Genomic DNA, 24,140 nt, shown 5'->3' with positions numbered 1-24,140 from the left:
AGTGTTTTGTTTTGTTTTTTTAAATATCATCATTTACTTGTTTAAAAATTGATGTGAAGGTTGAAGGCCTCAGCTAATGCAATGTTGAGGTTTCCCTCAGAAGAGCAATCCACACTGTGGAGAGGGAGGCCAGGCTGTCTAGTTAGCACCTTGGCGGTGGCTCTCTGTGGTTCCCCATGACTGGAATGAATGTTATGTAGCATGACATTTCATCAATATAAGGGCAGGCTGAGGGGGTTTAATTTCTAATCCAGCTGGTTTATGTGAGCTCAGGCCTGCTCAAGAACCTATTGAGATGCATTATAGGTAATGCATGTGGAAGGACAAGCATGACAGGACACTGGCACCGTTTGGATCTACAGTAGTGCTAGAAGATTCACTGGCTATCCTGTTCAGACACGAAAGTGTTGGTAGGCTGTTTTTCCACCTATACCACCTCAATTTACAGCCCCTCCCTATGGAGTGATATTAAAGCAGGGTTGGTATCACGCATGCTTTGTTTAAAATCGGAATACTGTTGAGGCACAAAATGTATTTTCATCAGTGGTGAAGTATCTTTATCCCATCAACTTTAAAAGTAATTGTTTAATAATACTAAACTAGGACTTGGAATTCTAATTATACTACTACACACTGAAGACACTTTGGCTGCCCATGAGGCTCTAATGTTCAGTAAAACACCAGAAATCAGAGGTGGCAACAAAGAAAAACTTATTCTGTTAGCTAAAATAAAAGACTTTAAGGAAATCTTAAGCTTAACTTATTAGGCTACGCCTTGCATCTTAGCATGGCAACGTGCTGTTATTTGGATCATGTTTTATCTTAAAACACAATGAATGGGAATCCACTCAGTAATTCCTTATTCCTTCTAGAAAAAGGTAGTAGACCACTGAATGATGGGCCAGTAGACCAACATACTGACACACCAAGATCCAATGCCATTTCTAGAGCAATGCTGCTAATGTGGCAAGCACACAAACAGGTTTCCATGGAGAGAAACGGTGCTTAAATATAGCTGCCTTCCACAAGGAAATTAGATCAGCAACTGCAAAAACAAAGTATGTTTAAGTCAGCTGATGATGTTTATCACCTGCTGTAGGAACAGGTTGTATGTCAACATTTGCTTATGCATAATAAGACATATACATCACGAATCTAAAGCGAGAGCTTAATTTAAAGTTGTGGTAAATGTAATAGGTGTCCTGGCAATTGACCTTGCATTAATGCTTCGTTCTTCATTTGATCTTGCCTTTCCAAAGTCACAACTGCCTCTAAGACATGACAAGAAGAGCTTATGCAGTAAGATATAAATGCCATAACCCTGATTATATAATATCATGTAATCTAAGCAGTGCACAGTGGACAAGGTGACAAGGAGGCTGTCTTGTTAACAAAATGTGATCTTCACTAATATCTATGTAAGGGCGGAGTTGGAGCTTGGAGTGCTGCAGTAGAACTATTACATGCGGTTGATGTAAGTAAATGTAATAAATAAATTATGTAATTGTAATCAGTTACTCACGAAACACAATGTGTAAATAAATTACAGTTACTAATCAAAATGTTGGCAATTACAAAAGGGATAATGTATTTCAGTAAAACATTTATATAAAGAATATAACATCAATTCTCCTGCGTTGCATTGCTTTACCGTGCAGCCATAAATGCTTTTTAGAGCAAACTCTGCGCACCATTTCTGACTAGTTCTCCTTTTTGACTGTTTTCTTTAACACGTGAACACATTTTGGGACATTGTGGCATTCAATACGGAAACAAAGTTTACGCAAGTCAAACGCATATGAAGCAAAATTTGTCTAGTGATTTGTCAAAAACTAAAAGGAGTACTGCAGCCTCGAGTCAGCATATTTTCTTGCAGAGGATGCATGTCTGTGGAGGAGAGGATTTTCTGATACTTTCTGGGATCCCTCTGCTAAGTCCCTGTTTTACAGGATAACAGGTAAAAACAAAATAAACGACTGCAAAGTGCTGGAAGTTTGCTAACAAAGGAGTGACTCAGTAGTGTGAACCAGCAAGAGGTGGCAAATATGAAGCAATAGTGGTCCTTTAAAATACAAAATTTGTATGTATACAGTTTTATACTGTATACTGTTAACATAGTCCTTAGTCCAAAGAGCAGAATTGCTTAAAATTTTTCCTTGCATCTTGCATTCCACCAACAGGAGTTCGCTGGTTTCATAGCAGTTAGCAGGGGTGAAGTTGAAATTGGCCGTGGTGCACAGGGGGTGAGGATATGTATATGGTACGTGTACATCTTTTGTTTACCACACAAACAGAATACACACATTTTCTTGTCAAAAACGCTCATATGAAAGATGAGGATGCCGTCACAAATTACTGCAGTGAGAGGAAACATCACTACTAACTTGCCGTTGGTAGCTCTTTCCTTTTGCTTTATAGCTATTCTTCACTCCTTACCTCATATTGTGCCCTGCCCACATCAACAACTCCCCCCACCCCAATCCCCCTTAATTATAACCCACCTGCTCTAAACAGCCATCTGACTAATAGAAGAAGCCTCTCCTTTACGGTCACTATCTAGGCACAAGCTTGAAGGCAGCAAAAATCAAGTGCTCCCAAAGGATTCAATATCCAGTAAAACCCAGGAGGCAGCAAGTTTATACCACACGGATAAGCCAGCCTCAGAGTCTCAGTGGGGGTAAAACCAGAGCTGTGGACAGGTAAACCACTCTTCCTTTGCGTTTGTTTGTGTGGGGCAGCCCCACACTTATTTAGAATTTCTAAATGGACTACAGTTTATGAAATGGAAAAAGTAGAGCTTGGGAGTTTTACCAGACCAAAGGGTTTTTGATTTTTGAGGCTAAAGGCACAGTGGCATTTTCATATACCACTGTGGCTTTCAGGTTTCTACATTTCATTTATCTTCTATTCTGAGTCCATGATAAAGCACAGGCTGGTTTGATATAGGATATTTTCTCAGTGATCTCTGACAATGGAGATCTCAGAGCAGGAATAAATAGTTTGCAGTTCTTTGGGGACAACCAGTATTTAAGTTATAGTAGGATTACAGTTGACTATAGTTTGCAAACTGTTCATCAGAATTAGAATATAAGACTTTTCCCAGTGATCACACAGTCTTTAAGCTTGCAAGCCATCCTAAATACCATAAAATACATATAATAATAATCTAAAAAAAAAAAATCTCTTAATGCTTGTAAGGAACACAAAAAGAATCTGTAGCTGTCAGTTCATTAATACCGTAAAATAATAAAGCTACCGACGAGGGAACACAAAAAAAATAAATATTTCTTCAAAGCTTTTTGCCTTAAGCTTTCACACCGGTTGAATCAACTCTTCTTTGTATTCCCACTTCACACACAGTACATTTACTCCCAAATGAAAAGTAATACCCACAGGAACTAAGCCTAATTCCATTTTAAACATATTACTGTACGGTGACCCGTTTGACTCGCTCCATATTTGAACAGCATGAGTAGATACAGCAGGCCAGCCAGCATATATGAATAATGCAACACAAGACAAGCATTATTTCTGACTGATGGTAATCATTTTAAATCTTGTATGATCAGCAGTTTCCAAGGTTTCTGAAGAAAGCCTAAGGGCACACACAAAGCTTAGTATATATTTGTGATGTTTATGACCCAACATTCTGTTTATTCAAGTACAAGCATTGCCTGTAAAATGAAAACAGGACAATGACAATGCAGAATCTGAACAGTTCCACATTGTATATTGGTTGTTCAAATTGTCCTTTCCAGTTTTAAATTAAGTACAGCAAAGTTATATAAATATTAACACTTTATTATCTACTAGTTGGCTACTATATATAATGCTACTGTAGCATATTTTTATTATGTGGAAAGTGCTAACTTTTTTCTTAGAGTACTTGGAGAATGCATAAAGAAAGGCATAAAGATCATAATATCTAATGCAAAAACATCCTAATACTGATGGTATCAAGATGAATACTGATGGTTATGTTTTCATTTTATTTGCAGGTGACCATTTTGACTCTTGCCAAAAATGTGGAAGAAGGCAAGAAACTCCAGAACCAGCAGACAAAGTACAGTACTCTCAATTCCTGCTTGCTTTTAAATATTTCCTTTGTCTTCTTATGCCCTGTTTTTTTTTCTAGAATCTCCACTACTGGCAGATTTTGTCTTGACCAAAAACTTTCCAGAAACTAGGCAATGTAGTATAATGTTTTGTTAAGGAAAAAATTACGCAATGACTAAAATATTATTTAAAAAAAATGAATATTCTCAACAACACAGTAAGCAACAACATTGTTATATGGCAGCTCAGGCGTAAAGCCCATAGTGAAAAAACAAACAGACTTACTTTAAAATTAAAAAAGCAAGGGTTTGCTATAACTTCACTGTACCACTTTTCCAAAGTGACAATGTTGATTTCCTTACAACTCGTTGCTACTGCCTTCAAGTGGCTAAATGTGTAACTGCAGGTTTAAATATGACAAACTATAGTAAAAAGAATTTTTTGAAAAATGCAATAGCTGCAAAAATGCCAAATTATGTGCTGCATGTGGCCAAATTACCCACATGATGACCCACATGACTCAAATTATGTTTTTTAAGAAACTTATAATATTGTATTATACAACAGTTAACGTGACATCTGTAACAAACAAACAAAATGACATGAACAAAATGACTTTAACGTCAAGATGCATGGTTTCTATATTAGCTCATACAATGACGATTACTGTCTGGAGTTTATCTGACTGGTAGACACTTAGGCACCCAGTTGACCAAAGGCCTTTTGTCTCAGGCTTCAGTGATAAATGAAGGATGAGAAGGAAATATCTCAGGATTAAAGTTGCCTGACTGATGCTCTATACTGTGATCCCCCACAGTGCTTCCGTTTATTTAGGCCTCATAAGCTTTTCTTTTCCACATTATGCCTGACTGGGTCTTTAATTCCAGCTTCTCTGTGCATTGCTTATTTAAGCTTCTCACTCAATTATCACTTTCTATCTTTCTCATTCTTTTCTGATCTTGCAATCTATAAAAGAAAAAATAAACATTCAACTACAGTAGCTTGGATAATCAACATTTCCACAAATACTGTATCCCAATCCAAATGATCTGGTTTCATTTCTTTTTTCCAGGTTTTTCCCTCGTCCATCAGTATATTCAACATTTTAATGAGGTGTCTGGCAACAAGACAGGTGAAATAAAAGCTGTTATTTTGTTGTAAAACAGAGTATTATGAGGTTTCATCCACTGCCTTGTTGTATCAACTGACTACTCAGCTACTGTTTATCCATTATTATGAATAATGCAATAAATATTGAATAATACATCAGGTATTATTGAAAACTGTGTCTACTTGTGACCTGTCAAATCTTTGTATTGATAAACTGAATTGTCTTTTTAATTCTTGTCATGTCACCTTGTTGCCCTCATGTACCTGTTTGACAGCTTGGCATTGCTTCCATTTCTGTCTTTGTCATAATAATCATAATCCCTGGATTAATGTTGTTCTTCATCAACTCTTGTGTGATGCTATTTGCACATCCAAAGCACGATAAGAAACAGGAGGTAGGCAGAGGATCAAAGTGTGGATTTCATTCACTGCCGTTTGGATTGCCTGCGTTAGTTAGTGTGCAGCCTATTCATTTAGCTTGCAACGTATTAAATGTGCACACTGTACACAGCTGAAACAACTGCTTTTGACAAAGTGTTCTAACCATACTGACAACTAATTTGATTGCCCATTATCATTTTAAGACGTTTTCTGAATGCATTTAGCTTACATCTCATGTTTCAACCTTATCTAATGTTATTTGTTCCTTTTCTCTGCTTTATGTCTCCGTAAATTAATATCTTGGAAATATCAGGGTCTGTTAATCCTACAAAAACAAAGACTTTGCAGAGCTTACTCAATTTCTAGACATCTAAAAAAACAACACAATCAAGATGCTAAAATGAGATTATCTGATAACTGTTAGTTGCTGCTCTAATGTATGGGCTACATCTTTGTGCATGAGATACTGTATACTCACATGCAATGAAGAGAGAACTTTGTTAAATTGTTATTATACATCACTTTAGTAAGAGGATATACAATGAAACAGTATTCTAAAGTATTTTAAGGGTTGTGTAATGAAAAGTTAACCTTTGCTTCATTTTCATTATTAACTTTGGTGTATAGAATGTACTGTAATATACCCTATACAGGCGAGATATATTTACACTATGAAAACAGTGTGTATATGTGGGTTTGACATTTCACAGTTAAGGCTACTAAGCTGACAAAACTCCAAAGCAAAGTAAAATTTTCTTTGGCAATGGCAGGAGCATATTTTTGAACTTTTTCCATCACTTGGAGGTAGAGCTGCTGATGTTCTATCTTGCAAACTTTAAGTCTACTACAATGCATCAATCACAAATAAAATTTACTATACACAACTTCTGTGCAAAAAACATGACACTATTCAATAACTGTGTATATAAATTATACTGATGAGACCTAAAGCGATGTTTAATCAGAAAATACTTGACAGTGTGCAACATCATGTCTTATACAGAGCAAAATCACCTGTGTTTAATTACCTGACAGTGTAAAATCTATGCTTAGTAAGTGTTCATTTGTGCTATAATATTATTATACATACACCTACTACACATTACACCCTACTTTGTATATAAAGTCACCTAGTAAGCTGCAAAATTTTCATATACCAAACTACAAATATGTTACAAATATAGCTTTTTCAAGCATGTTATGTTGTTGTCGATGTTGCCTCCTTTTTTCTTATAACTGTGTGTAATTCTTTGCACGCACCAACATAATTGGCCAGTAAACCTGATTCGGTCAGCAACAGTATCGAACAGGCTTCTGTCATTACCTGAAGTATTGTACCAATGACTCATAATCAATAATAATGTATTGGGCGTTGATTTTTATCATCACATATTTGTGGCATTAATGGGAGTACACTTGATAAATCTGACATCTGCTGGTATTTGGTTATTTTGCGTGGATGTAAAGTAATTTTCAATAATTAAAATAGTAAAGTTTCCTTTTTTGCTTCTTCATTTAGCTGCTATTCGCAGAAGATCTAATACTCCTGGAGTTATTATCACACAGTATGTGGTAAACATACCAGAGGGGAAAAGCACCCCAGATATCAAGTCTAAACCAATGCCAGTAACCATCCAGCAAGGTGGGTATCATTATATTATAACATTATAACATAGAAAAAATTAATTAAAATAGATGCATGGTAGTAACTAACTGAAAAATGAATTTTCAAGTTTAAGTTTTCTAGCACAAAATTAATAACTATGCAATATTTGCAAAAATCCAAAAGGGAAATCAGCTATTTTTAAGGCCATGGTTAAGGGAAATCCAAAACCTGAGGTGTCATGGAGACGTACTAAAGGAAGTATTTCAGACAAGGAAAAATTTCTGAGTAAATATGATGAATCAACTGGGGAGCATATATTGGAGGTGAGTAACTAAATTATTTCACAAATGGTAGTGTACTTACTGACTATGTTAGGTTTTACAGCAACATGCGTGATTGTGTGTTTACGCTGTTATTATTATGTTTGTTCTAGATTTGCAAAGTGTCTGCTAATGAAAAAGATGTCTACAAATGCTATGCTGTGAACGAATTTGGTAAAGCTGTCTGCACAGCAACATTAAATGTGGTTGAGGGTAAGGATTGTTTGTATCGTCATCACTTCTTATAGTTTATTACTTAATAATTTTTTATTTTTTTTTAAATCACCACAAGTGACTTCCCCACAGTCACACAGTCCCCACAACTACAGTAACAGTGTAGCATATCCAAGCTTAAAATGAATTTTGCATTTTCAGATTCAACAGATCCATCAGATTTTAGAAAACTGTTAAGGAAAAGGTAAGAAAAATAAAAACCAAAATTAAGTATAAAATGCTAAAATGTGCATTTTATGCATTTTTATTTTAATGCATTTTAGCATTAATCCTTACGTGGCCATGCACAGTCAGATTTTTTTTAATTTGTAATTTTTCTAGTAAAGAAGAAAGAGCAGATGGAGAAATGAATGAAAAATTCTGGGACACAATGCTGAAAGCTGACAGGAAAGACTATGAGCGCATCTGCAGGGAGTTTGGTGTTTCAGACTTAAATCTAATTCTCAAGAAACTGGAAGAAAAGAAGAAAGAGAGAATGCTCAATAAGAATAAGGTAGGAGAACTGTCAGTTCTTGCACAGCATGAACCTTCAACAACAAGCTATAATGAAGTCGTCATTTTACGGTTGACATCTGTCATGTACATTCTCACCTGCCGTTCATCCTTATTCACCAAACCCGGCATTTTAGTGACCACCGTTTTGCATTTTATTTTTAAGATCTTCTTTATTAAAGCTAGAAATTGAGCTTAAATATGTATGACAGACTTCACCAGCTGTTGAGTCTAATGTATTGCATTGGCTGTGTCCACAGTCACTCCCTATTTGCTTATAAAGCAACATATTAAAAATATCCTCTTCCATTCTGTTGGCATTTTGAAACTATGTGTTAAATTTACAACCTATAGAACCCTAAATATTATTTCTTTCCCCAAGTTATTAGTTATTACAATGTGGTGCATATGTTAAACATAGGTTGTTTTGGTTTTTTATCAGAGACATTCTTTGGCATTTTTAAACACACATACAGCAGCTATATACTGCACTTTTTTCATGGGCTATGAAAGTTGTATTTTGTTTGTAACTCCAATGTGCCTGGCAGAATGGTGTTATTCCCTATGAAGATTCAAAGGAGATGTTCAGTCTTGGGAGGATGAAAGATTTTAAGACCCCGATACAAAATGACATAGGAGAGAATCGGGTTGATGAAGAAGAGGTCAACCACCTCCCAGATGAGTTTAAACGTAAGTCAAGACAGGAGACGTAAACGTGCCCGTAAAAATAAAAATACATCAAAATTAATTTAACATGTCCAATCTTACTATTCAATTTCAAATTTCCATGCTGCGCATACAGTATAGTTCACAGTGGAAAGAAAGTTTGCACATTGATTCCTGACCATGGTTTCAGTTTATAGGATGTATAGGTGGGAATCACAGGTCAATTCTTCATACGATTACAGTATTTTGCCTACAACTTCAACCTCAACACTACCACCTCTGTGACGATTGAGTTAACAATTTATCATCATACCTGCAGCTGTAGAAAAAAGTTTGTCTTCCCCTAAAACACCAACTTATGTACCACATAATGGTGAGCTAATGTACACGTACATAATGTAGCATACATACTATTTTTATATTTTTCCTAAAGTAAGTGTGTTTACGAAGACAGATGTCAAACAGCCCTAAACCTGAAAAGTTTGACTACATTTTTTTTGAGCTTAGATAAGAGGACAACATGGGCACATCCTTACTAGTAGACTGAAACTATTTTTATGTAAATGTACACACAAGTCTTAGTTTTAACTTTAACATGTTTACATGCAGATAGAAATCTGTGTGGAATATACAACCTTTTTAAAACATGGTGCCCAAATTGCAAGATTTCCCTGCATGAATAACACTTCTGCCTCATGGGTTTTATTGTTCGCATGCATTGCTCTAGTTTGGAAAACACAAGCTTTAATTTTCTCTCCCAACACATTTGTTCAGTTATGTTATTTATCTGTCACAGGTGAGAACAGCTATCACAGCAGATTAGAGGAAATTCTCTTTTTTCTATCGTCTGTGTACGAAGCTGCAACAGTGACTGGATGTTTTATATAAAGGTTCCAGTGTTTAAATCTTACATAAATACCTGATGAGCTCTTTGTTGTCCTCACAATCAAACCACAATGATCGTGAGCAACTTACCACGTTACTCGTGTTGCCAGCATTTCATGTTTTTTGATGTTCATGTAGACTTTAGCAATCATCTTAGTCTCACAGTTGTAAAATTTTAAATGGGTCCAAATTTGAAGAGTTTGGAAAGTTTTCATTTACAAGACGCTGCCACATCCGGATTTGTTTTTGCTCCATTATGGTGGTTGGATTTTATCTTTGCTTCCAGTTTTAACTATTCATCTGATCGTCTCCAATCAGTAGAGCATCCCACAAGGTCTCTGCAGTTAGTACCTGCTTTGGTAAGGCAAATGATGAACAGGTTTAGTTTCATTTCAGATCAGCTGTATTATTAAAAGCTTGGCACTTGGTGCCAGCATATCGTTTACATCTGGCAAACAGAATATCCAGCGATATCAACACATCAGTCTTTTGTCATACCTCAATAGAATGTGTTTCTGGTCCCTGTGTAGTGGGTTTAACAATACACGACCTAATACTCATTCTTTTATTTTTTTATTTTCCTAGTTTCACAGGTAGACTTTGTCATCAAAATTCAGGAGATTAAGGCCCAAGAAAGAGACGATGCCCTTTTTGAGTGTGTCCTGACCCACCCACTACCCAAAATCACATGGATGGGAAAGGGCAGTGTTTTGGAGGATGGAGAAAAATACACTATATCTGTGTCAGAGCACAAACTGATCCACAGGCTGCTGATAAAGGACTGTAAGCAGCTGGACAAAGGCATCTACTCAGCTGTGGCTGGCATTACATCATGCAGTGCCTGGCTAGTTGTGGGAGGTAATAATTTACAATGTAATCCTTTGCAGTAATTATGATTCACAAATAAATGTGAGCTGTGTTATCCATACTGTATTGTATGACTTTTAAGCTGAGAATGAGTCCACCTCTGCTGGTAAGAAGAAACCTCGTAAAACTACGATAGCTGGTGGAGCATGGGTTGACCTTGAGAAAGTGGCCAGGGAACAACAACTAAAACACAGAGAGGAAATGGAGAAGATTTTAGCAGCTGTAAAAGTCGGGCATGAAGCAGGACAACTCAAAGAAAACAAAACATTAACCACTGGTGGAAAAATTGCTGAAATAAATGCAGCCACTGGACTGAGTAAAAACGCTGGAGCAGTAAGGGATGATGTCCACACATCAAAAGCCAATGCCCTGTCTGAGTCGATGGGGAGCGAAGAGAAAGCAAATATTAAAAACTCAAAAGGTGATGGCACAGTGCAAGTGACAGCAGATGACCCTAAGGATGAGAAATACACCATATCTGCTCAAGTGGATTTTCACAAGGTAACAGGTAATGTCATTATATGCCTACCAATGCACGGTGTATTGTATATGTAGACACTCCAGTGAGTAGTCAGTAGTTGTTAAAATTCATTTAGCATATAAACGTGAGGTCCTGCTGCTTCTTAACTTTATTTCAAATGAGGAAGGTGCATGTTGTTTACGTTCACTGGAGGTCAGCTATAAGCTGGTCTTTGCCTTTTAGTGTTGGGTTACATGGTGTGTGCCCTTTGGGGACATGTAGCCCAGAGAAAGCCTTTTATCCTACCGTCAAATTTTCTAGGACCATTTCCTAGGCTCTCTGTAAACACCATTTGCCTCCTGAAAATCAAAGGAGAGGGCATCATCAACAAAACAACAGTTAATGCTTAATGCATTAACAAAGGTAAAAATATTTTGTAAATATTCATTTCGCACAGACAACTAAACAATGTGTTGTCTGTAGAAATCAGACGTCTTTCTTTCATATAAGTTATTTCGTAAGAACAATGGCTGTCATCAGCCTGGGCTCTGTGGTCTAAAAGATTAAAACAGGTACATGTCACATATTTCAACACCTAATACTGTTTAATCTTTTCTCTGTCAAAAAAATATTCAAACAACTAATATGAAATCTATTTCTTGTTCCTATTATTAATACTTGTGACCACTTTACTTTATTGTTTTGCATATGCAGCAAAAATGTCTCTGAACCAAGTAACATAATTACATTTTTTCTGAATCAGTGACTTTCTAGTAGAAAGAAAAGTATGTCAATTCTTTGACATTACCCGAATGTCTCAAAGGTGTTCAGTTGGGTTGAGATCTGGGGACTATGAAGACTATAACACATGGTTTAGTATAGATTTATTTGCTCAGTTGAACTACACAGTGCACCTATGTGGTGGCATCATCATATTCTAAGTTTCTCTCCTCAGTTATTCAGGTTTTATCTTGTCACTTGGTGTTATCTATGTCACTTATCGGTATATAAATAATTGTCAAGAAACAGGACAGTGTAATTGTTAGAACAACAAATTGACAATCTATCCATCTGTAAAATCTGTAAATACTGACATTTATGAATGTGTTTTACTGTAGGTTATATTTTATGAACAAAATTTCAGTTGCGGTCCTTATTTATTGTTACTGATTGTGTGTTGTGTCTGTGCAGAGACCAGTGATACCAATGATGATGTAGAGTTAAAATCCAGTCAAAACGAAGAGACTGATTCTGACGAAAATAAAAACTCCACTGGATCTGTCAGGTGCTTAAGGCACACAAGGAAAGCTGAAAGTGCGCATCATACATCTGGTAAGAAACAGGAGACACTGACCGCATTTACCTGGACTTAAGTAACCTGGAGAATGGAATTGAGTAACCCGACTTCTCCTCCACCTCAGACTTAGGAGGTGGATTCACCCCATCAAAAATCTCTCCTTCCATTCATTCTTACTACTTAACTGCAGCCTTTTGTTAAGCGCATGTCCATGTGGAGAATGCCAACTAGAAACATGGTTACGCATATACATGGCCAGAAATGACTAGGCATAGGTTTCAGTGTATAGTATTGACAGAAAAACAAAAGAGGGTAATTTAAGACATTTACATTTCTATGCAATATACGACAAAAATTATATATTATCTTTGTTATCCTTCCTCTCTGAGGAGAGAGGCTAAGTAAATACTTTTACAGGCAAGTTCCACACAAAAATAATTACAATTGCATCACAATTACAAAGAGGTGGACAATCTATCAATTTAATTTCATCATTTTTTTGTGGAAATATGTTCCACGGCTTATGTTAATATGAAGAAGGGCTTTTAATGCACTCTGGGAGACAGACTTACACAACAGAACTGCCAGTGGTGATAGTCCCTTCTAAATGTTTCTATGTGACACATACTCTTGTAACCAACCCCACATGCTGATGCAAAAGGGTACTTTTCATATACAGCATCTATGATATGCTACTGGCTTTGAAACAGCATCAGTATGTGATGCCCTGGGTGGATAGATTTCACCTCTTAAGCTACTGATAGTTTGATTTCCAAAAGTTGCACGTTGAGAATCATAGAGATTGTTTCATTTCTAAGTCGTTCTGATCCGGTAAATTTAAATCAACGTCAAACTTCTTTTTCTTTTGGCTGTTCCCTTCCAGGGGCCACAGCGAATCATGTGCCTCCATCTAACCCTGTCCTCTGCATCCTCTTCTCTCACACCAACTAACTTCATGTCCTCCCTCACTACGTCCATAAATCTTCTCTTTGGTCTTCCTCTAGACCTCCTGCCTGGCAGCTCCAACCTCAGCATCCTTCTACCGATATATTCACAGTTTCTCCTCTGAACATGTCCAAACCACCTTAATCTAAAAAATAATCTCAACAAAGATGGGAATGCTTGCAAAAGAAAACAAATGCTATTTACACATTTTCTGTGGTAACATTTACTGCATATTAAGATTCATATTGATATAAATTTTTCCTTACCTTTTTAAGGGATCAGTTTTTTTCCCCCAACAGCTATACAGAGTTGGGCATGTTAAGTGCAAAGTGCTTTCCTCAAATGGGGTGAAAACTTTGTAAGAGGTTTAGAGTTATTCCATCTTTTTGATCATTGATAGTAGGCAGGGCATCTGCATACTTTTTGAAATCATATTTAACTAATGGCAGCAGCACTAGTGGACAGAATTTATGGGGACATTACATTTATTAAAACAAAAAACAATGCAATAGTGAATGATAAAGCAAAGTGTGCACATGCTAAATTGTGTGGCTCTCACACAGATCCCAAGGAACAAGCAAGTGACAATGAAGTACGTGACAGTGGAAGGAATAAGGACTCTATGGGGCAAATCAAGCTCTCAGGTTGTTCAAACCAAAGCCAACAGCCAGTTGATGTTACAGCAGACAATGGTAAGAGACAAAAAGTGGTGTTATTTCACCAAAAGTAATTCTCAAAAAAAAAATTTTTTATAAAACATGCTTAAAATTTACAAGTGTCACAAACTTTAAACCTGACAGTTGGTGGAAACAGTAGTGATTAAATGTAAACTGTGTTGTATTTAAAACTCAATACTATAAGGATTCTCAGTGTCTGCCAGTATCTCTCGTCAGTTTAACTGGGGAGTGGATTAATAAAGATTTTAGTGTCCAGCAAATATTACTAGAAGCCTAGCATATAAGTACACACATTTAAGTACTAGTACTTAGTCTGGGAATAAGTGGTATCAGGACATCCTTAGTTGCTACAGAGTGCTGTACTAACCGTGAGTGTAAGCTGAGCACCACCTACAGAGGTTATACTGTCATCACATGCCACTCTCCAGCACAAATGACAAGCAGTCAAGCTAAAAGCGGCCAGTTCTCACAGCAGAGGGCCATCACATGGCTGCATCTGTATTATAGGTTAAATGTTTTTGATATATGCAATTTATGCTCCTTTTAAGACTGTAGAATGGTGCAATGATGACATAGAAGTTTGAAAACTCTGTGGGTAAAGCTAAGGGTTTGATATTTTGATTTTAAAGGTGAGAATAAATTTCCTAAAGACGACGGTAAGTGTGACAGAACTGAAGAGGCCACTGGAACTGCAACACCTAGAAGGCGTAAAAGGCAAGGCCCACTAATAGAAGACTCTGTAATTGGTAAGTAACCAAGTGTAAGAGACTGATTAACAGAAAAGTACTCCAGTAGGATATAAATAAAATAAATTAGGAAATTGTCCTGTAATGTAATTGTACATATTACAGTGACTACTAAAATAAATACTTACGTGTTTGGGATATTTTTTTAAATGATGTTTTCACATACTTACATGCAACACATTTCTACAAAACATAGATTTATATGCTTGTGTGCTACTAGGGAGTTATTGTTAGGGTTTAAATAATGGCATCCAGCAACGACTTTTGTCGAGAGGTAATTTATTAGTAAATTTAAGAATTTAAGATGAGTTTGGGGAATCTAGTTTTCATACATTATTATAATTTATTAGGGTGAAAGGGCACCAGTTTTATAGTTATTTATTACAATTGGCCAATGCATTTCTAAAGTGCAGTGGCTGTTCTAAATTGGTTAACAGAAAGAAAAAAATAAAGTCAAAGGAAATTTATAAACCGTAAATATTTACAGATGGACAGAGATTTGTGTGTACACATTTGTCAATGAGGTCCATTGTCTTCACTGAAGTCCTTTGCAACTGATCATGGTATAGTTCACTATTTCATACCAATTTAATCACAAATATCACTGTATGATATTACATTATATTCAATGCAGATATGCTATTTTGCCACTGCGGGGAGGCTTTTTGCACTTGAAAGCCAATTTTGTTGCAATCTTTATTTGCTATGACATATTGTAAGTGTTCCTGGGATCACTATTAGGCTAAACAAAGACAGTTTTCTGTTAAGAATGGGACAATTTTTTTTTTACAATTTGACAAAACAAACATTACCATTACCCATTGTTCCCATCATGGAAACATAGGTTTGCTTCTGGACGCATGTTAAAACAATCTATACTAGTGTCTCAGTGTTCACTGTTGTGTATGTTAGATCCAGGGGTCCAGTTCATCTGGGGATTGTCTGATGTCAATGCCATCATCAATGAGTCTGTTGAGTTAACTTGTAAGCTCAGCAGTGAAGACTGCAATGGAGTCTGGTTCAGAGATGGCAAAAAGGTTAGTCATACAGGTCATTTTCCTGTATACTGAAACACCACTTTCAAACCCTGTGCGTTTCATGTTCACACTTCTATTTTATTTAAAATCCCATGTATCAACATCATTAACATCTCTCTCTAGCTCTAATTCAAAATCTATTTCTAATAAAATAATGTTTTCATTCAGCGAGCAACTTCATGAATCTTCAATATTAAATGGACCCACATGGATGAAATGTAGTTATCTTCTCAGGTCTTCAACAAAAGTTTACAAAACATTATAATTAATATTTGTAAAAATGTGCTGCAAAAATCCCAAACAACCACTGCATTTTGCACTTGATTCTGCTCACCCACTCTACCACACCGCACCGGAAGGCAGCAGTAAAAAATAAGAGAAATATACTTGTAGTGTAGTACGGCCACAATAAGTCCGCAATGCAATATTACTAATGAAGAAAAAAGCTAGTTTGAAAATATATCCTTTATTAAAAAAAAGAACTCTGCATTTTGTATTTGCATAGGCTACAATGCATTTGCTTTTAAAATAAATACCCGGTTCTGCATGTGTGTTGCAGTTTCAGGAAACTTCCTTCCTCAGTCAGTCATTTAAATAGTTGGCACAAGCTCCAGCACTGGGGATCTAACACAAGTCGTTCTAGCTGAAACATGTAAGATTGTGTCCTGGCCGGAATACAACTGCCCAGAAATAACTAATCATGGTAAATAGAATCAGTTTCCCACATTAGTTTTTTTTCCTATTGCAATTTTTGCAAAACTACATATATTGTTACATTTATACCAAATCTTTTATTTTCTTAATTACTATGAAAATCATTGCTATGTATGTAAAATAAAAAATTGGCCGATTTCAGCGTATGTGTGCTGCTAAGACAATAAAAGAAATTAAGTAAGAAGCAGCGTGAAGGCAATACAAGCATTTACCTGTATTTCAAAATGCAAAAAACAGCAGAAACAAAAAGCAAAGATGCAACAATACAATCCCCAAAGTCAGCAGGCAGCAGGAATTCAGAGTGGTTTCTAAAGTTTAACATGCAAGTCTACTGTCTGACTTTGGCACATGAACAAAATGACAAAACTGGGCCTAGTATAAAGTCCTGTAGTCCTGGCAGGACTCAGCATTGGGTACATGTAGCTTTGCTAAGCACTGGGGGGGTAAACATGAGTCAATCACTATCTGCACTGCTTAAAGCTAAACTTTGTCACACAGTAGTGAGTTTGGCTGGCAATTTATACGTCTGGCCATTAGGTGAGTAAGTGGGAGAAAATGAAAGCTTCGTCAGTGTCTGGGACACAGAAAGGTGTACAGCATATAGCATATGGACAAGGCTATTTCCTGGAGGCAGTACATATCAGTGTAAATTTGATTTGAACCTTTGGTTTAACTAGTTTTTACTTTAACTAGTTTTTACTTTGTGATGTTAGAATAATATTTACCTTACGATTGTTACACGACGATTTATAACCTTGAATGACCATATGAAATAATCTATGGTTTAGGACTTGCTTGTTTTCACTTGACTGTCCCCTTTCCTTTCAGATATTCCCTGATGACAATTTCATTATCACTAAAGATGGTGCAATCCATAATTTTGTCATAATCAAATGCAAGGAAGAACACTCTGGGAAATACCGTTTTGAAGTGGATGGTCGTAAAACAGAGGCAATGGTCAATGTACAAGGTTTGAAAATTTGTCATAGGAATGATTTTTTTTTTTGATTTTTTGATTTTATTAAATGCAGCATACTATAAGTTTAAAAACAGAAAAAAGGTCACAGGTCAGAATTGTTACAATTTAATCATAACATGTCTAAATATTGTCTGAAAAGTAAAATGGCCCTGACCTAACCTGACCTTTTTGTTTAGATCCCCCCAGGTTTGATCCTCAATACCTCACCTCTTTCACTGAGCCTATGACAGTTAAAGTCGGGCACAATGCCATCTTCAAACTGTGTTTTGTTGGACATAAACCCCTTAAGATTCAGTGGTACAGAGAGGGAGAAGTGCTCCAAGACAGCAACAATACAAAGATAGAGAAATCTGAGAGTCACAGCCGCTTGCTTCTGACCAGGTGCCAGAGGAAGGACACAGGAGAGATTAAGATCAAGATCAAGAACGAGCACGGCTTCACTGAGGCAATTTCACAGCTAACTGTGCTCGGTGAGAGAATGAAGGACAAGCCAAGATATAAACACTTGGAAATCCCTTGTGTCTCTATATATGCGTATTGAACAATAACAAATGTCAGACCATTTAAAAATGAAAATATAAACTCCAACTCCTTTAAACAAATTCTCATCTATATAGATGCCGAAGGATGTGATTTTGCACTAAGCTTTGTTGTAACTGCAAACAGTAAAGTGCCTTTTTTCCTACTTTAAGAAGAATCCAAAGTTGTGATAATGTGAGAGGGCAGATGTTTTTTTCCCACCAATACCAGCATTACAACCGTGAAATGTTAACATTTCCCTTGCATGAATGCAGTATTTATTCTCTTGCATATTTGCATTTAAGATACATTTCCATACTTTATATAACATACTGTAATCTTTCAGACAAACCCACTTCACCTCTGGGTCCCGCAGAAGTGACAGAGAGCTCACCTTCATGTATTGAATTTAGATGGAGGCCTCCAAAGGATGACGGTGGCTCCCCCGTGATTAAGTACATAATGGAGCGTCAGCAAGTCGGACGAAACACCTGGAAGAAAATAGGGGATATCCCAGGCGTGCCCACCTACCGTGACACAAACGTGGACCGTGGCCGTAAATATTGTTACCGCATTCGAGCAGAGACTACAGAGGGTACCAGTGATGCAATGGAAACTGACGAAATGCAAGCTGGCACTCTAGGTGAGCCAAAGTTTCACCATATCTGTACAAACATCCCACTCAGCAGCCCACTAAAGTTAAATTTACTTTAACATCAAAAGTATTTCTCGTACACCTTTTCAGTGATGTAGTCTTCTGTTCACTGTTCTTCTGTTGTCCGCCCCAAAAAAAGCTTAAACTACATCTAAAGACTAAATAAAGTACCATATCCCCCATCTGGATACTGATTAAAATAAACTTAACAAGTCTATGAAGTCAAAACCTCGGACCAACTAATATCTAATAACTCAAACCACTTACACTGTACATTGGTACACATATGCACAGTTGAGTTTTCAGTCTTTGAATCTCTCACTGACATAAAGTCTAAAGTAACGGCTAAAGCATTTAAGCACTGTGATGGCCAAAAGTAAAATTAAAAAAAAAAAAAAAAAAGCCAGCAGAAATGACATAAGGTCACAAAAAAACACAAGCCCTGTACAGCACAATGGACATGTCAACACAATCACAACAGCACAAGAAAAATGAAAAAATTATTTCCTTCAACTTACAAAGTAGATTATTTTGGTCCATTTGTCAGAATTGAAAGTCGCTGTCAAAATCCAAGGTCATGATCTAGTTGTTCTCTCTACGTTGTTGCTGTTGGAAAAATATGAATCATCTCTGGTAAGCATGAAAATTGCTGCTGGAGTAGTCACACAACAAATTTACAGTATCGATTTATTCTAGTTTGTCAGCAGACTAAAGTTTGGATCCCTACTTCTTAAACATATCTAGTACTAACTTGCATCCCTTAAAATCCACTAATTAGTTTTTTAGTCTGTGTTTTCCAAAAAACACAATAAACAACATCATGCTGTGGGGATACTTCAGCAGGCCCTGGAAGACATTAAAATTAATGCAACCTGGAAAGTAACCTGACAATCTGCAAGAGAGAGAAGCGTATTGGGAAAAGATTTTTTTCCAGCAATACAGTGACTCAAGTCAGTTTCAGCCAAAGCCTCAGCCAACGGCTCAGGTTAATGTGGCCGAGTCAGAGCCCAGGGCTCAACCCAATTAAGAATTTAATTCTGGCCAGACAATTTTGCAAAGACAAATGGAGAAAAATTGCAATGTAGTTTGATACCCATCCACAGAGCCTCAATGCTGTAATAACCAAACACCAATGCAATCACTTCTGTTCTGTTCTGTTTGATATTATTGATTTAAACTACTTTGTAGGTCTTTTTTTTAAATTCACTTTTACATTAAGAAGTCTTATGTTGTTGATAAGTGTCAAAATGCTAAATTAAATCCATAGTGATTCAAATGAATAAAAGAATTTCCAAGGAGGTCAAATATTTTTCAAACCCACCTAGCTAAATGTGTTATCTGGTATTAAAAAGTATGCAGGTGTAACTTAAAGTAGGAGAGTGATGTTGAAGCTAACAAGCTAACAAGCTAACAAAAAAAGAGAGAGATAGACTGCACAGTCAGTTAGTAAAGAAATTAGTTTTACTAACTAGCCAAATACTCTTTTTTGTTGTTGTTTATATTTAAAAAGCGCTTGTCATACACTTTAAGGTGCAGGTTAGTACAAGTTAACAGCAGCTAAATATTTACAACAGAAGTTTAACGCTAGCTAAATGTGTATAGCGCTAATGCTAATTAGCTAAACGTAGCTAATCACATAACTACCTGGCTAACGAAGTATTTTTGTCAAACCAAATGTTACGCGCTCCTGTAGGTCGTTTACCAACACTTACCACTGAAAACGTTTAGATACTATGGGCAGGTAGCTGAGTATATTCCGTTTAAAGTATTAGTATTAGTATTCCGTTTAAAACAAGTCGTTTCCCACGTGAGTGGCTACAAAATCCGTCGAGCACAGAAGGTTTGTCGACCCGAGTTCACGTTAGTGCACAAGTAAAAACCAATCAGAGCTGTCTGCGATTAGCAACCCGGAAGAAACGCAGTGAGGAACGTGAGCTGTAGGTTGAGTTTCCTTCATATTCAGCAGGTGAACACACCTGTGTGGTTCTGCTGTGCTTCTCCTCCCGTTCTGTGAAAACACTTTATCAGCTGTTTCATCTCTGCCCCCTGCTGTGCTCCATTAGCCCACATTGGATGCTACTACTGTGTTCTGTCTAATGCACCTTTTTACCACAGCAATCAAAATTGCAACACACCATTTATGACAGTGACTTTAATCACATTAGCAATAATGACATAATATCAAGAATAATAAAGGGATTACACGATTTACCGTTAGGAAGTAAATCATTGCGTTTTTGTCCATGTGCCAATCACTGATGGCATAGTATGTTTGTATCATCTTAACTCAACCATTTCTCAAACTTAAATAGATACACTTTAATGTCTCCAACCACATGCCTCTAAGAGTAGTATGATTCCTGCATTCTTCAGCTTTTCCTGGCCCTCCAGCGCCTCCGAAAGTAGTCAGCACCTATGACAATTGCATTAACCTTTCCTGGGCACCACCAAGTAACACAGGAGGTTCACGTATCCTGGGCTATATTTTGGAGAAACGGAAAAAAGGGAGTAATCTCTGGACTGTTGTCAATGCCATGGATGAGCTAATAAAAGGTCTGCATTATTTTTTCTTACTTTCATTTGAACTGTCGCCGTTGTAAACAATAACACTGATGTTTTTTCATTGCACTTTCTCTAAAAAAATACCTCCAGAGAAGACATATGCTGTGAAAGATGTTGTAGCAGGTATGGAATACGAATTCAGAGTTACTGCCATAAACCTGTCAGGAGTTGGTGAATTCAGCAACCCTTCAGACTTTGTTTTTGCACGAGATCCCAAGAGTAAGTGTTGAAACTGCCTTCATGCTATATGTGTATTATATGCAGAAATTATAAAATTATGTACTATTAAAAATATTCACTTAACAACATTTTGCACTGAAACTTAATACCCATATCATATAGCTTAATTTTTTCACTATCAACTCTATCAACAAAAATATTTGATATTTAGTATTTCATGGCATTTTTTTGATATTATCATGTTTACCACAGAGCCTCCTGGTAAAGTTACAGGGTTGAAAGTGACAGAAACATCTTACAACCACTTGGTTCTGACTTGGACCAAACCTGAAGAGAAACCAGACATACACGATGAAGCAAAAGGATATTTTGTTGAAATTCGACAGTCAGATTGCATTGAATGGACACGTTGTAATAGCACACCCATCATCACAACCTCTTTCCGTGTGAAAGGCCTTAAGTCCATGAATATGTACTGGGTGAAAGTGATTGCAGTTAATGATGGGGGAGAGAGTGTGGCGGAAGAACTGGACAAGTATGTTCTTGCAATGCCCTCACCTGGTACGTCATTTCTTATAAGAAATTTAAGAGACAGTATGTTGCTGGCTATAGCAATGATATTAATATGACATCATTATTCTTATTTTATTTTAGCAAAATCTCATTAGTCTCTTACAATTAATGTTTTATACTTTTATTTTTAATTTTTTATCTGATTCCACTCGAAATACAACAACATAGTTTCTTGCTGAGGCTAGTTTTATTGTTTTTGTTCAGTGCGGCCAAAGTTCACTAACCACAAGATGAAGAGTTTTATGGTGGTGAAGGCCGGGAACTCTGTCAGGATCAGAATAAACTTTGAGGTGAGATTAATACTTTTGCTTTATTATTGGTATAGATTTGGATTTTGTTTTTCAAATACAAAACCACAGGGACACAAAACCAAACAAAGCTATGTTCTGGGCTGATATACTTAAGATACTGCTTTGTACCAGGCGTCCCCACAGCCAAACATTATGTGGCTGAAGGACAATGTGCCAGTGGCCAGGCGGGTCACAATAAGTAACTCGGACGGCTCCTCTCAGCTGCTGATCCCCTCCTCTGAGCGCTCTGATTCTGGCATTTACTCCATTTTGGTGAAAAATCTTGCAGGACAGGAGACATTCAGTACAGAAGTCAGAGTCACAGGTAGCAACAAAGTCTATCTTTTGCTAAATCAATCTAAGTGGCAGGTGTTAACACACCTGATGCCATTAACACTTAGTGTGTTTACAGATGATCCCAAACCTCCTGGACCTGTACAATTGGAGGAGAACGTGCCTGGCACAGTGACAGTACTCTGGGAACCTTCTCCCGATGAGAAGCGTGATGACCGTCTCCACTACATAGTGTCCAAACTGGACACAACCAAAAGCACATGGTCTACAGTGGCTGACAAACTCTTTAATAATAAGTGCACAGTCTGTAATATTATGCATGGAAGGGAATATCATTTCCGGGTCTATGCCAAAAATGACATGGGCATTTCTGCACCATCTGAGTCACCGACCTGGGGCACAGAGAAGAAGAAAGGTGTGTTCGTGCATCAAATCATGTCATAGATAGATTAATTGCTTCTGCAGGAATCATAATGGTAATGTCTTTCCTTTCTTGTAGAAAAGTTTGTGGCAAACGTAGCAACTGGAAAGGACTGTGATTTAAGATGTGCTCCAACATTTGCTGTCCCACTGAAGCTTCACACTGCACCCAAAGGCTACGAATGTTATATGAGCTGTGCAGTGCAGGGAAATCCCAAACCTCGTATCACATGGTATCGAAATCACATCAGTTTAAACACTAACACCAACTACTACATCTCCAACACCTGTGGAGTTTGCACCATGCTAATCCTCAGTGTGGGCCCCAAAGATATGGGAGAGTATTCCATCATAGCAGAGAACAGCCTGGGACGAGCTGAGAGCTCCACTGTCCTCACTGTTAGAGGTGAGAAGAGAGAGTAGAAGTAAGAGAAAAATTTAAATCTAACATACGATGCTAAAACCTTTATTCTCTCTTTTACACAGAGTGAAGAAACTACAGATGCCACAATATAAACAGTATTTATTTAAATGTTTATTATCTAATTTACTGTAGGACATTTGAATTAGAGTGGTTGTGTTGCTTGAATGTAATACAATAGTTTGTGTAAGAAAAAAAGTAGTTGTTAGACTGCTACTGAAAATAAATTCATTTGAAATGTAATTTTGCAATAATCTCTTTCATCATCATGTTTTCCCATGTGGCTGCTGACAGACGGCAGCTGATTTATATTTATTTTAGCATATAAGCATATACTTAACAGCATTGACACGAAGTATGAAGACACATTCCCAAAGTGATTTCTTTTTGTTGATGCACTTCATGGGTCACAATTCAGCTAATTAACAGTATCTATTTTATAATACCACACTCCTACTTAGTTTTCCTGTTGACAATTAAATATATTACTAAGAAAAGGTGGTAATAAATCATATTTAATTATATTTTCATAAGGATATAACACAATTAGCAGAATGTTATAGTACAATGTTAAGTATCAGTTTTATGCCTATACAAATATAAAACCAAATGATTATTGTAGTGATATATACAACCAGCATTGTTAGAGGCACAGTAGCATTTTAAAAGTAACTTAATAATCAAGAGAAGCCTTGATTTTAAATACAGGTGGGGCAACACGTAAACTTCTAGTAAATCTCAAAAACTGGTAAAG

General features: G+C 36.7%; 1 protein-coding gene across 1 annotated transcript; it reads left to right on the top strand.

The window, feature by feature from the left end:
• Positions 1-3,995: 3,995 nt before the first annotated feature.
• Positions 3,996-23,424, top strand: LOC137139261 (immunoglobulin-like and fibronectin type III domain-containing protein 1). The gene is made up of 24 exons (XM_067526267.1): positions 3,996-4,063; positions 5,129-5,188; positions 7,067-7,189; positions 7,337-7,476; positions 7,587-7,686; positions 7,849-7,891; positions 8,029-8,200; positions 8,748-8,889; positions 10,336-10,608; positions 10,700-11,125; positions 12,269-12,409; positions 13,883-14,011; positions 14,626-14,742; positions 15,655-15,779; positions 17,322-17,463; positions 17,649-17,942; positions 18,338-18,634; positions 21,020-21,199; positions 21,299-21,427; positions 21,641-21,949; positions 22,166-22,251; positions 22,384-22,576; positions 22,664-22,960; positions 23,045-23,424. The coding sequence occupies exons 1-24, from the start codon at positions 4,024-4,026 to the stop codon at positions 23,386-23,388; spliced, it is 4,302 nt and encodes a 1,433-aa protein (XP_067382368.1). The 5' UTR covers positions 3,996-4,023; the 3' UTR covers positions 23,389-23,424.
• Positions 23,425-24,140: the final 716 nt, after the last annotated feature.

Source organism: Channa argus, chromosome 13, assembly GCF_033026475.1.
Source record: "Channa argus isolate prfri chromosome 13, Channa argus male v1.0, whole genome shotgun sequence".
NCBI classification, from domain to species: Eukaryota; Metazoa; Chordata; class Actinopteri; order Anabantiformes; family Channidae; genus Channa; species Channa argus.
The sequence above is the reverse complement of the archived record's forward strand: the minus strand, read 5'-3'. Positions and strand labels throughout refer to the sequence as shown.

What these genes read in the sequence shown, in the direction of transcription:
- LOC137139261 (XM_067526267.1), top strand. Translation starts at nt 4,024, where the DNA reads ATGTGGAAGAAGGCAAGAAACTCCAGAACCAGCAGACAAA. An exon ending in GGTTCAGAGATGGCAAAAAG is followed by an intron (nt 15,780 to 17,321) that starts GTTAGTCATACA and finishes CTTTCCTTTCAG; the next exon opens with ATATTCCCTGATGACAATTT. An exon ending in TTCACAGCTAACTGTGCTCG is followed by an intron (nt 17,943 to 18,337) that starts GTGAGAGAATGA and finishes GTAATCTTTCAG; the next exon opens with ACAAACCCACTTCACCTCTG.